The sequence below is a fragment of the Colias philodice genome, chromosome 10 (genome assembly GCF_061535455.1).
Source record: "Colias philodice isolate Cphi_HAF_F1 chromosome 10, ilColPhil1 Martin Lab GWU primary, whole genome shotgun sequence".
NCBI classification, from domain to species: domain Eukaryota; kingdom Metazoa; phylum Arthropoda; class Insecta; order Lepidoptera; family Pieridae; genus Colias; species Colias philodice.
The window spans coordinates 10,507,922-10,522,024 of NC_143095.1; the positions used below are offsets into that span (position 1 = coordinate 10,507,922).

At 34.0% G+C, this 14,103-nt stretch overlaps 2 protein-coding genes across 3 annotated transcripts in view; one reads left to right on the forward strand and one right to left on the reverse strand.

Moving 5' to 3' along the window:
• Gpdh1 (Glycerol-3-phosphate dehydrogenase 1) overlaps nt 1-14,103 on the reverse strand; it is a 362,977-nt gene that overhangs the window by 15,350 nt on the left and 333,524 nt on the right. The gene's annotated exons all lie outside the window — the stretch shown is intronic.
• On the forward strand, nt 5,033-13,654 carry LOC149485446 (aldehyde dehydrogenase 1A1-like). 2 transcript variants are annotated; one of them, XM_089700247.1, is made up of 9 exons: nt 5,033-5,148; nt 5,997-6,101; nt 6,660-6,927; nt 7,164-7,280; nt 7,541-7,728; nt 8,974-9,076; nt 9,403-9,587; nt 9,694-9,858; nt 10,106-10,267. In XM_089700247.1, exons 1-9 carry the CDS (start codon nt 5,122-5,124, stop codon nt 10,265-10,267), a joined length of 1,320 nt encoding a protein of 439 aa, XP_089556373.1. In that variant the 5' UTR covers nt 5,033-5,121. The 2 variants fall into 2 exon arrangements, with proteins under 2 accessions (XP_089556373.1, XP_089556372.1); XM_089700246.1 differs by lacking the exons at nt 5,033-5,148; nt 5,997-6,101 and adding exons at nt 11,316-11,390; nt 13,516-13,654 and having other exon boundaries at nt 6,664-6,927; nt 10,106-10,263.

The following is a 14,103-nucleotide window of genomic DNA, read 5'->3' on the forward strand; positions in this document are numbered from 1 at the left end:
TTAAATATCAAAAATATCATGAATGTTAAAAATAGTGTTTTTTCTTAATATGTGTGTGTATGTATTATCTTACAAGTGCAATGTATGTTACATAAAGACATTTTAAGTTTGAAAAATCAGATGTTTTGCGCGAAGTGACAGTAGTACCCACCTCAACGCTTCGCTTATGAGGCGTGCAAAAGATATGTGCATATTAAATGAAAAAAAAATTGGTTGTCTGTAATGTCGGTGTACTGACGATAGTTGAACGTGACAACGGCCGATTGTGCTTCTTTGTCGCTCGTTCCGCGCTCTCGCTTGCACTTCAAGCCTTACATGGAACGCCTCAGAGCGAGGTAACGCCGCATGAGTCATGTTTTTTCGTGCGTGCAGCCGGCTCTATCGAATTATAAAGACGTTGTCACGTCAAAATCATACACATAACAGTTTCAGCTTGATCCCTTCTACCGTCATGCTACCATAGTTTTGGAGGGTCAATCATAAACTAGCCATACTTTTAAATAATTTGGAAAATCCAAAAGTGCACGCCTCATAATTTTTTTTTATAAATATTTATTAATTATTATTTTTGTTTATTTAATAACAATTAAACCACATCGAATCAGACCCTGAAAAATGAAAGGGTTCTATTCCTGAGCATACTCAAGCGTAAGAGAAAAAAAAAGACTCGATTAGTAAAGTATTTCGGTCGCTATCGTGTTAACAAGAAAAAGGATCCGCACATACAGACACACGGACGTCCAAGACAGAACTTTTTTAAACTGTTTTTTAACTAGTTTAAATAACAAAAATGACATCAAAAATATCATGAACGTTAAAAATAGTGTTTTTTCTTAATATGTGTGTGTATGTATTATCTTACAAGTGCAATGTATGATACATAAAGACATTTTAAGTTTGAAAAATCAGATGTTTTGCGCGAAGTGACAGTAGTACCCACCTCAACGCTTCGCTTATGAGGCGTGCAAAAGAGCTATTGTCTAACGCCTCTGCAAAGATGGCATAAAGGTTAAGTAAATCTAGATAAATGGATGGTCCTCACGAAGGATATTCGATATAGCGTAGACGAATTTGTCGACACGTCACAGATAAGTGTAAATTGGGTTAGAATGTACAATATAAATAATATTGAAGCTTGTGGGTTGTCTATACAATGATGGAGTAAAGTGGAATGATTCTATAAGGATTCTATTGAGTCTTTGTTACTATTTAAATCAAAAACTACCGAATCGATTCGAAAAAAGGTTGTCTATACAATGATGTTGTAAAGTATGTTACTTTTTAACTAAAATGTTGAATTTATTCGAAATTTTTATATGAAAAATACATATATATTATTATTCTTCCGCGATTACAAAATAGCGTTATTTTATAACCCGGTAAACTCGGGCCAAGCCGGGAATAACAGTAGCGCAGTAAGACTGTTATTAAATTTTAAGTAACAACAACCGATAATGTTGATAAATTAACGTAAATACTGACAAATTTGATTATTCATAATTAGATTTTTTTTAATTGCCAAGTTTAGTCAATATTTAAAGTTTTCTTTGAAATTTCTTTGGAAATGAAACTTATCATCCAAGTTTCCACCATGGAGAGAAAAATCAACATTTTCAATGATAATAAAAAAATCATAAAATGTTTTTTATTTTGTGTAAATGTCCTTAAAATTATCTATAATTTTTCCATTTACAATATCACAAAATTCTTCATAGATTTTTAGATATTTGTACAAAACAAAATATCTCTAGACTTTGTTGATGTGTGTAGGTATATAATGTACTTTGCATAAACCACGTATAAACCTACCCACATTATTATGAATTTTGTCAGAAGTTAATGTTTGATCCTTTGATCATAAATTAGGAGCGATATTCCCTCAGAAGTCAGTAGACTTGATCAAAATATGTTGTTTACTTCACAATAGATAAATACGAATTACGAAACAAACAACACGTGTGACTTTGGCTTTAACTATTTACTTTTTGTATGCGAACGAAGCTGCAGGACAAACCAGTTTAACAATAACAATTTTTCCCTCCAATTTATTTATTCACAAAACTCGGCAGAATTGATTTTTTGTAAATTCCCCGAGAGTCGTAACTCATCAAAACTTTGATGTCACGTTGATATTATTTATAGGGTAGTAGCTACCCGACAGATGACCTGTTTACGCGCGAAAGTTGATTTTTTTTTTCTAAAATTCCCTATTTTCCCGCGCAACTTTGTTATTTCTTTTTTTTTAATAATGACTTTCGTGACAATGACAAACAACAAATCCGCTGTCTGTCAAACAACAGTCCAGCTGTTTAAATTTTAATTATTTTATTGTACCATGAAAATATATCTTTTCCACGCAGGTGAAGCTGCGGGTAACAGCTAGTTATATATAAAGATAAATGACAGTGCTGTCTTAGTATTCTATCATATTATTTATCTATCTATATCTATCATATTATTATTATTAGCAGCTATTCATACCCTTTAATAATAAATAAATAAATAAAATCTTTATTTGAATTCATACATAAGTTTGACATATTATTGGATTGTGGTTCAGGCCCCCTTACTAGGTATAACCTGTATTAAGGGGACCTGTTCCTTCCCTAATATTGATCCCAAGTTTGCATAATGCTTCTCATTATTACAATATAATCAAATTGAATCAATAAATACTCTCTAACACTTAATTACAGATTCGTAGTGAAAATTATGAGTATAATTGACGTCATATTCAAACTAAAACGAATTACAACAGCTTCGTAATTATTGTCTAGGCACTAAATAGTTAATTGATATTTTATAGATTTCAATTTATATTATGCTAGACTGTGGCATAATATTTGTTGTTACAATAACTAATTTGTAATTACATATAGGTACACAATTACATAAATTTTCATGCAATTTTCATGTATGTCTTAAAGTATCTATGTAAATTTTAATTTAATACTTACTATTGAATTTATTTATATAATATATACTCTTATCACAAATCTCTAGCCATACCTCTGAGTCCTATTATTGTGAATTTTATTATTAGAGCAATTTCGCCGTCTCCATTGATATATCGTATTTAGGGACTATTATCTGCTAAGAAGCTACTAAGAAGTTTTATATTTTTCTCTATAGATATTTTGTGAATTATAATTTACGATTATTCATTCCTAAAATGTATAGATAACTTTATCGAAAAACTTTCGATTTGGTAAAAAAACAAGCAACGACTGCCAATTCTAAATGCACAAAGTATTTTTATTGTTTTGTTTGCAATAAGTCGTAAGTATTTTATTAAACTCTTAAATCTCAAGTATCTTACAAAGCGAGATTTTTATCTAGTCATCATTATCCTATAAAGTTCTTCAAATGTTATTTTATTATTTCTATCTATACTTAATACTACTTCAAATAATATTTTTATTAGTAAAACATTGAAGCTATGATATGCTAAGTAACAATAGGGGCATAGAAATATAGACTAATCCTATCCTACTAATACAATAAATGCGAAAGTTTGTGAAGATGGATGTACATACATCATAAGTATGGGTATATATGTTTGTTACTCTTTCACGCAAATACTACTGAACCGATTACAATTAAATTTAGCACACATATAGAAGGTAACTCAGATTAACACATAGGATAGGTTTTATCCCGGAAATCCCACGGGAACTGGAACTATGCGGGGTTATCTTTGAAACGCGAGCGAAGCCGCGGGTGGGAAGCTAGTTCGTACATAACGCTACATATTATATTATAAATAAATAAAAACACACACATAACACATAGTCTTTCGTGTATAATCAATTGTCTAAAGAGAGTGTTAGCGTCTTTAAAATAGTTATTCTACCACAGAAGTAACTTGCCTTCTACGTTTTCAATTTTAAATAATTATTTAAACATATAACTAAACTACTATTTATGCCATAGTCGCAGCCTGAAAGCGTAACATTATGACAACTGCTTTTAGTATGGCAGAAAGCTGAGTCAAGACCCTTTTCTGGAAATGCCGTGCACACACATTACGAAATTCTCGGCAAACATGATGTCTGTTTTATGTATTACTAATTATTATGTTTCTCTGTTCCATAATACTCGGGTACCACCAGAAGGACGGTACCCGGATCTTTGGAAGGCTTACGTGGGGACACGGATCCAACACGCAGAGGCCCTTTCGAGAATTTTAATGTGTTGTGGGACACCAGCCGCAGCCTGCCCATGACTGCACTATAGAGATACAGCCCTAGGCAGTCCGCGGCCGATGTAGGACTATTGCAAGATAAGGGAATAAAATAAACTGGGCTATGGAATGGGATGTTAATGGACCGGAATTAAGGACTATGGAAGACTATGGCACCTGCCTTTCTACTAAGATATAGCAAAAAATTGTTGGCAGGTGGTGACTCGCCCTCTCACTGTATGGGCCCCCGAAATAAGTCGCTGCAATAGTGCGACAAGGGGGCAACCTATTGTGAGCAGCTAAGGGTGGAGAGGCGTCCCTGGACTTTAAACTACGATCACGCGCTCCCTGAGGGTCCAGCATCACGTGCCCACTCGCCACTTACGCTTCGCATCCACCCTTCGAGCTAAAAGCTCTCGCGACTCCACTCTGGCCGGCCGGTTAAGGCAAGCCAGAGGTGGGGGTCCTGTCCTCGTCAGGCTTCACTCCGACCGGCCGGTGAAGGCGAGCCGGAGATGAAGACAGGGGCCTCCCCCGGGAGCACTCGGTTCCCGCGGGGTCGCTACTCCCCGACACCCCGCCACAAGGTGTCCTGCGGGTTGACTGATTGCACGGGTGGAATATCTATTGTCACGTAGACAATAGATATTCCAACCGTGGGCGATGGGGTCGTCACATCCCTACGCCCTTACTAATTATATTATTATTCTACTTCTTGTGTGTGTAGTGTGTACTTTTTTTTTCTGGAAATAAATGTTTCTTTCTTTCTTATTTCTTATAACAATCAATAAACAGGCATGTCATCATATAAAAACTGCAAAACATGTAATCATGCGTAATCTACGATAGTGTAATCAAAACAAAAACCGTATATAAGCATATATCGCGATACGGCCGAATTTATTTGATTAATTTTATCAAGTGCAGTGCAAGTTAACATGGCACCTCATATCCAATATACTAAGGTTAGTTCATCAAACTGTTGAATAATAATCATGCGAAAGTTTATTTGTTTGTTACTCCACCACGCAAAGACTGCTGAACCGATTGTCATGAAATTTTGCACATACTTAGAGGGTAGTATAGTTTTTACTTTTTATCCCGACAATCCCACGGGATTGGGTTACGGGATACGGGTTTTCCTTCTACGCGGGCGAAAAGCTATTAATTCAAATTAACATAGAAAATTAACTGTGCTGTAACCGCGGACAACATACAAGATACATATTTTCAATTTTGTTGTTATTACTATGATTGTATCAAACCTAACATTTATCATTATGCATAAATAAATTCTTATTGAAACAATTTTCATAAAAACAGCATCAAAGCACTAATGAATAATTCGAATGAATTTAAATTTAACAAAATTTTGAATAAGTGCCCATTGAAAATCAAGATAATTGCATTATTTTGTACTTTACTTTGAGGAATAAAACTAAATTTTCTCAGTCATTGACTTCACTTTAAAGAACCTCAAAACTTTTTTTGTTAATATTACAAAAAATGTATCTGGAAGAAATCGCTTTTAAGCGATAAGACTGCCAAAACTAGGTTAAGCTTCAATTTGTCATTGTTAAGAACATTAAAGCATAAATAAAATAAATAAATAATTGATACATCCACTTCTTGACAACTTGACGCAGTGCATTAGTATTTGTATAAGAACAGGGCAAGGTGCACTAAAAACAGAAAAAAAAATACTTGACCCTTTATGATGGGCAAATAAGGGTTGAGAGACGTTTAAGATTAGCCCCATACTTATACCAAAACGTAACCTTATAAAAATCTCATCTATTTTCAACAATTTCAGCTTTTCATCAACAACGAGTGGGTAGACTCGAAAAGCGGCAAAACTTTCGACACGTATAACCCCCATGATGGCTCCGTTATAGCTAAAGTATCTGAAGGCGATAAGGCAAGTTACCAATACTTGATTAGATATCGATTATATTGTAACCCCTATTCCGTTGTGATATGGTTCAAAATTCAGTCCTCTGACGCACAAAATTGACTCGAAATAGGCTATGGCCTATCTTGATTGTAAAATTGTTGTTGCGGCCAATTTGAGGAAAATATTAATTTCGGATTGATAATTAATCGCGGAGATTTACATTTTGATTGAGAATTTGAATTACAGCAATACCTATTTATAAATTCAATTAAATTGTAGAAAATGTTTCTTTACTTATTGTTGTTTTCCCAATCAGACTTTAAAGTCTTTTACGTTTCAATTAAATCATTATTTTACGGCATTAATTAAACTATATTCTTTCTAAATTATTATAAGAAATCTAGTAAACACAATCAAGATCTAATTTTTTTTTAACATAATATAGCGTCTGAGTACTTCCGTTGAAACAGTTTTCCTTTTTAAATCATGATATTAAGAAATCGAACAACCAAAATCTAATATTATATTAGCTTCTATTGTCTCTCATAAATTTCTAACAACCAATTATATTTAATCACGTAGGAGGACATTGACCTAGCGGTGGCCGCTGCAAAGAAAGCCTTTGCCAGAAATTCAGAATGGCGTCTCATGGACCCCAGTGAGCGTGGCAAGATCCTTTACAGATTTGCAGATTTAGTAGAAAAGGAGGCCAATTATCTTGCACAGTTGGAAAGCTACAACAATGGCATGGTATTACATATGAGCACTATGCTTATGACTGGAGCGCCTGATGAAATCAGATACACTGCCAGTTTAGCGGACAAAATCGAAGGAAATACTATCCCATCTGGTAATATATTCCTCCTGGCTTTCGCATATGATAATTTACTAAGAGATATGTGTAATAATGCTGAGTATTTGAACATTTTAACACTGCGTGTTGTAAAATTGGTAGCGCATGTAACAAGGGACGTCAACATTTAAACTAAGTTTCTATTAATGTTTTTGATCAATTGTTGTTCAACATATTTTTATCAAAAATACGATGCTTTAAGATTATTCATTCATTATTTAATACTGTTTTAGATGGAGATACTTTCTGCTACACTCTGAAGCAGCCAGTGGGTGTATGTGGACTCATCCTGCCCTGGAATGTTCCCATCCTCATGTTCCTCAACAAGGTCACAACGGCTTTAGCTGCAGGTATTCTACTTAAATATAAAAATAGTTACACAATAATATTATTGTCTACAGTAACGCCACATATTAAGATACACCACATATCAGAAGCTAATTAAAACATAAACCATCAGCTAAAGTTTTTTTTTTTTTGTATTAGTTTGATAAAATTGATCCAAACAGCTCAGTTAAAAATTACCAAACCATACTACTTACTCTTCCAGCATGACTGATCTACCTATTATTGTGTAACTCGTAGGTACATACACTATCACTTTTACCAGGTTGTACTACCGTCATAAAGCCAGCAGAACAGACGCCCCTCACGGCCCTGTATCTTGCTTCGCTCCTCCAAAAGGCCGGAGTACCCCCTGGTGTGGTGAACGTTGTCAATGGCTACGGAGAAACCGCTGGAGTAGCTCTGACACACCACCCCGATGTCGCCAAGATTTCCTTCACTGGTTCGCTTGAAGTAAGCACTGCTTGTTACTTAGATATAATTATTATTTACTAAAATCACAGATAATATACTATCTAACTTATTTATTTAACTATAAATTTTTAGACCGCTTTTGAATAATTGTCGTAGTATATAGATTTACCGGACATCGTTATAAGTTATGAAAAATAAATCGGCTGCGTACAAAATTTGTTATAAGGAGCACCTTTTAAAAAGCTTCATTTCATTTTGATGTTATACTCGATTAGGTACAAACTCCTACCAAAAAAGAAGCAAATATTTTGATTTGTACCCAGGCATATTCCATCCATAATATAAATAATCGTAGAGCAAAAGACGCTACGAATCCGCCTCACGTTTACACTTCTTATATTCTTTGCTACCTTTAAAATGAATAACATTGGTTCTTCATCGGAATAAAAGCCTCTATTAATTCATGTCTGCAAATCGCTCCATGAATTTTAATGCTCAATTTACCTGTAAAAGAAAGTATACTAAAGAAATGTAGGTATATTTGGAAAAGCGTCATACTATTTCGCTTCAATAAACACACATGTAAGGAATATAAATGGCCAGACGGTTTTCTATTTACGAGGCAATTAGTGCGTTTTAACGTTAATTAGCAGAATCGTGTCCAATATCAAATTTATTGTTTCAAAACACATTATTGTTATCTCTATTTTTGGTATAAAAATATATCGCAAAGTTAAATTGTAAGAAAAATGAAAAATTTATAACAATCATTTCGAAAATCGACCGATTTTGTGTTTTGTGTATTGTATGGTTATGTTATACTGTAAATTGTGTTGAAATTCTTATTTTTTTTTCTTTACATACCATATTTCTTCAGCTCATGTCTTTTATACATTAATAGAGTTATCATTTTTAGATCTGGCTAAAGCATTCGACACAATATCACTTCGACTACTCGCAAAGAAACTGGAACGAATTAGAGTTAGAGATACCTCGTTTAATTTTTTTAAGAGCTACTAAACGGACCGCAGACAATGTATAAAATTGACAATAATCTTAGCTCTGATCTAAAAATAAAATTCGGTGTTCCACAGGGAAATATTCTCGGATCCACTATATATCATTTACATGAACAAAATAACTTTATCATTTAAATCCTTGTACCCCAATCCTTTGCCATGCCAGACGATTAAATACTATAGGAAAAAAGTCGTGTGCAAGCCTGAGCGTAAAGAAAGTCAAAAATCAATTTTCAACTCTATTCATTAAACATTATTGTTATAGGTTGGCAAGTTGATCCAACAAGCTGCTGGTGCCAATAATTTGAAACGTATCACCTTGGAATTGGGAGGAAAGAGCCCGCTTGTCATAATGAATGACGCTGACCGTGAGTTTTCAATATTTTCCTTAATTATAACGCTCATAAAAAATATGATGACGAATTTTAATCAATTGAAATACTTTCTTCAACCGCTTTTGTTTCTTTCTTCAATCATTAAATAAACTGTAAAACATCTCAAATTCAAAATAATAAAAAATTCGTTTTTTCAGTATCGGTAATAAAAGTTTCGTAAAAATCGTGCTCTTTCTTTAACTTTTGCTTATGGGTTATTAATCCTATACAAAAGTTATGGGAAACAACATCAAGTAAGTCTAGTCATTTTGGAGCTTATCAATTAGTCCAATTACCAATCGAATTAACAATACTTACAGTGGCGGCTGCCATCCCCTATGCTGCCTTCGGTGTGTTCACACACCAGGGCCAGATCTGTATAGCAGCATCCCGTCTGTACGTGCAGTCTGGTATTTACGACCAGTTTGTGAAGGGCGCCGTGGAAATGGCCAAGACCTTCAAGATTGGAAATCCATTTGAGCCTGGTACTCAGCATGGACCTCAGGTACGAAGCATAAGATGTGATAGGTATATTAAAAAGAGTCGGCCTATTTAATTATTATTGTAATTTGTAGCGTCAATAAAGATTTACTTTATTTGTTATATTACAGATCGATGAAGGAATGATGAAGAAGGTGCTAGGCTACATTGAAAAGGGCAAACAGGAGGGCGCCAAGCTCATGATCGGTGGTAAACAGGCTGGCAGCAAAGGCTACTATATTGAACCTACTGTTTTTGCTGATGTTCAAGATGACATGACCATTGCTAAAGAGGAAGTGAGTGATTATAAAAATAATATAATTGAACTAATGCTTACCTATTTTGGGATGATACTTTTCTTGCAATTACAGTATAGGGGATAAATCTACTTATTCATAAAATCTATAGACAATATAGGTACCAAGAAGGAATCAGAAATGGAATTTGTTTTCATAAATGCAACATCTTAACTAGTTATAAAAATATTACAATCATAAATAGATCGATATAAAAAACATACTGAAATATATAAAATTCCTACAGATCTTCGGCCCAGTGCAAAGCATCCTGAAGTTCGAGACATTGGACGAGGTCATTGACCGCGCTAACGCGACCAACTACGGCCTAGCCGCTGGTATCTTCACCTCCAACGTGAACACAGCTATTCAGTTCACTAGGAATATTGAAGCTGGTATTGTTTGGTAAGTTGGTGTTATGGGTCCTCTTCACAAGGCAGCATTGGCCCAATAAACGATCGTCGTGACTATGAATAAACACCTGTAATGAAGGCCAATCATAGACATTAAGGCCGTCCACACTATCGTGATTGTCTATACTCGCCCAACGCTGCCCATTGTGAAGAGGGCCCATTAGGGACTAGAACAGTAGACTCAGTACACTTCACAAAAGAAACTAGAATCTTTCATAACTTACAAGTTCGAGAGAAGAGCGTTAACAATTATTTTTCAATTTATGAAATCATCTTCTTCTCCAAGGGAAACATAAATAACGAACTTCTGAGCTGATTTAAAGATAAGTAACTAAATAAAGAAATAAATACTATGGACCAGGATTTCCCAATACGACTGTAAATATTGCATTTCTCGATAAAACATTTTATAAATACAGTCAAACAGGGAACCTTTTTACTTAATTAGTTAAAACAACGCCATTAATTATTTTTATTATATTCGACCCGACACTCCTCACATTTTTCATAGAAAATTAAAAAGGACATTTTCATAAAATTTTGAACGTTACGTTTAGCTTTATAGAATTAATTTTGTCAGTTATCAGGAAAATTATTGTTTCGGAATTCCAATAAAATGTACTGTCAGTACCTACTGTTCCTTATGAAGCATATTAAGTGAATTTAATTGCATTCCATATGAGTTTCTTTACTCTTTTCCTCATTCCGATTGAATTGAGAGAATTTCGAATTTCGGTACATCATTTATTTCGTCGTAGAAATATATCGAAGTCTATTCAATTGTTTTCGTAACTCATTCGAATAGGTGCTAATAATATTTTAACATGAAAATAGAATTTGGTGATACACTTGCGTGCAATATGTAGATTATAAAAATATAATACGCCAAAACTGGAAGGACATGTACGAAATTTGATATTCAGAATTATAGGATTTGAACATAGGTATCTCTTTACCCGGGTATCAAGCGAATATTTTTTTTATATACTTTAGATATTTTTTTGTACTTTATACCTTTCTCTAAATATGTTAATAATTTTTCAGGGTTAATACTTACCTGAAGAGATGTAGCCAAGCACCTTTCGGTGGTTTCAAGGAGTCGGGAATCGGTCGTGAAGGGTGAGTTTGTTAATTTGTAAGGATTTTGTTCGCCTCTATAGAATATAGCATGTTTAATTTACTGGTGAGTATACATTATCTTAATAATTTTACACTTTCTATAATACAGGGTGTACCAAAAAGTAGTGATGAACGGAAGCTGAGAGGTAGAGGACCTAGAGGGCTATCCGAATCACCCCCATGTATGTTATGCGATTTTTCGTATTTTCGGAGTTATGACGTTTTTTTCAATTTTTCACCTATCGCCGAGTACGATGATATTTTCACTCATGCTGACGTCAATGATTGCGGAAGATGCTTGATTTTTTTTGTGTGCTAAGCTGAAAGATAGGCCAATTCAGTATGGTAACATTTACTATCGTTAGATCTTTGAATGGAATAAAAAAAAGAATTAAATGGCAAGAAAGGTAAAATTTCCCGGTATGTTCACCACTTCAAGGGCCCGTAAAAAAATAAAATCACATAAAAAAAGTTTTCCGTTTGACTTTTAAAAACTTGCTCTATCTATCAGATAGCTACCCTGAAAATTTCATTTAATTATTCAGAAGGCTTCAATCGAAAAATTTAAATCTAAATGTGGTAAGTGCAAAAATTGAATTAACATGATGATCATTAAAACCAATAAATAGGTGTTTAATTACCAGAAATTTTTAAAATAACCCCGCTGTTGCTCAATGCAAGTGCGACATCACCGTAAAAAGTTGTCTTTTAAATGTCTGAATACCCTTTTATCATTTTTAATGGTTTCTTCTGCTACTATGAATTTCCGGGTTATTTCGTCCAAATTGTGGCAGTCTCTCGTCTTTGTAGTATCCCCACGAAAAAAAATCAATAGGGTTTATGTCCGGGGACCGTGCAGGCCAGGCTAAAGGGCAAAGATACCCTGAAAGATGGATTGGTCGTTGCAGCCTGCGCATGCGCCGGTGACGGCTGCCTTAAAGCCTGGCCTCCAGGGTCCCTCGACCTAAACCCTATTGAATTTTTTCCGTGGGGATACTACAAAGACGAGAGACTGCCACAATTTGGACGAAATAACCCGGAAATTCATAGTAGCAGAAGAAACCATTAAAAATGATAAAAGGGTATTCAGACATTTAAAAGACAACTTTTTACGGTGATGTCGCACTTGCATTGAGCAACAGCGGGGTTATTTTAAAAATTTCTGGTAATTAAACACCTATTTATTGGTTTTAATGATCATCATGTTAATTCAATTTTTGCACTTACCACATTTAGATTTAAATTTTTCGATTGAAGCCTTCTGAATAATTAAATGAAATTTTCAGGGTAGCTATCTGATAGATAGAGCAAGTTTTTAAAAGTCAAACGGAAAACTTTTTTTATGTGATTTTATTTTTTTACGGGCCCTTGAAGTGGTGAACATACCGGGAAATTTTACCTTTCTTGCCATTTAATTCTTTTTTTTATTCCATTCAAAGATCTAACGATAGTAAATGTTACCATACTGAATTGGCCTATCTTTCAGCTTAGCACACAAAAAAAATCAAGCATCTTCCGCAATCATTGACGTCAGCATGAGTGAAAATATCATCGTACTCGGCGATAGGTGAAAAATTGAAAAAAACGTCATAACTCCGAAAATACGAAAAATCGCATAACATACATGGGGGTGATTCGGATAGCCCTTTAGGTCCTCTACCTCTCAGCTTCCGTTCATCACTACTTTTTGGTACACCCTGTATAAAGATCAGATTTATATTATGCTAACTGCGTCCCGCAGTTTCACCGGCGTTAATGAAGTTTTCCTTTTAATAAATCTAATGTTCCTTATTCTTATGAAATATCAGAATAAAAATTCACCTTATTTAGTCCTTATTACATTGGCTATTTGTCAATGAAAGTCCAGTCAAAATCGGTCCAGCCGGTCGTGAGAACAATCGGAACAAACAAACAGACTAAATTTGTAAAAATTACTATATTGGTATATTATGTACCGTGAATACATCTGCATATAATTAAAGGCTGTTATTTTAATATTACAAATAGACACTCCAATTTTATTATAGTTATATAGATTTGCACTTTAGCTATCACTGGAAAGCTGCTTTCATACAAAGATGTTAAAATGTGAAATTGTAAATAATATATTTTCTTATTGTTACAGAGGAAAACACTGTGTCGACGAATACCTTGAGGTGAAGACAGTAACTATGGCTGTACCAAAGAAAATTAGCAACTAGGATCTGAAAATTTTATAGGATTATTAAGCATTAAATAAAATGTTATTGTTGTAAATTGTTTTTTTCATCCCTTATAAAAAATGTTTACTTTGTCCTTTACGTTTTTCATTTTATATGAAATAATTTCCCGTTTATAATTTAACCATTTATCTATTCATCCTTACAACAATTAATAAACAGGCTACATGTAAATCATGTATTTAAATATTTGTATGCCAATTGTTGGCGAATTGTGCGGACGTGAAATTTATTATAACTTTGCTTTGTAACCACAATTCATACAAATAAATCATTTCATTTCATTTCATTTCATTTCATTTCATTTCATTTAAAAACTGCAAAACACCGTATAATCACGCGTAATTTACTAACGGTGCATGTACATATATCAAACGAGTGAATGCTCATTCTAACCCCACTATGTCAAATTCTTTTAGTGTAAACAGGCGTAGAGGATTATTTCGTTGTTCGTGCTTTCGAAAAGATTATATGCAATGTTCTTATACTGAACA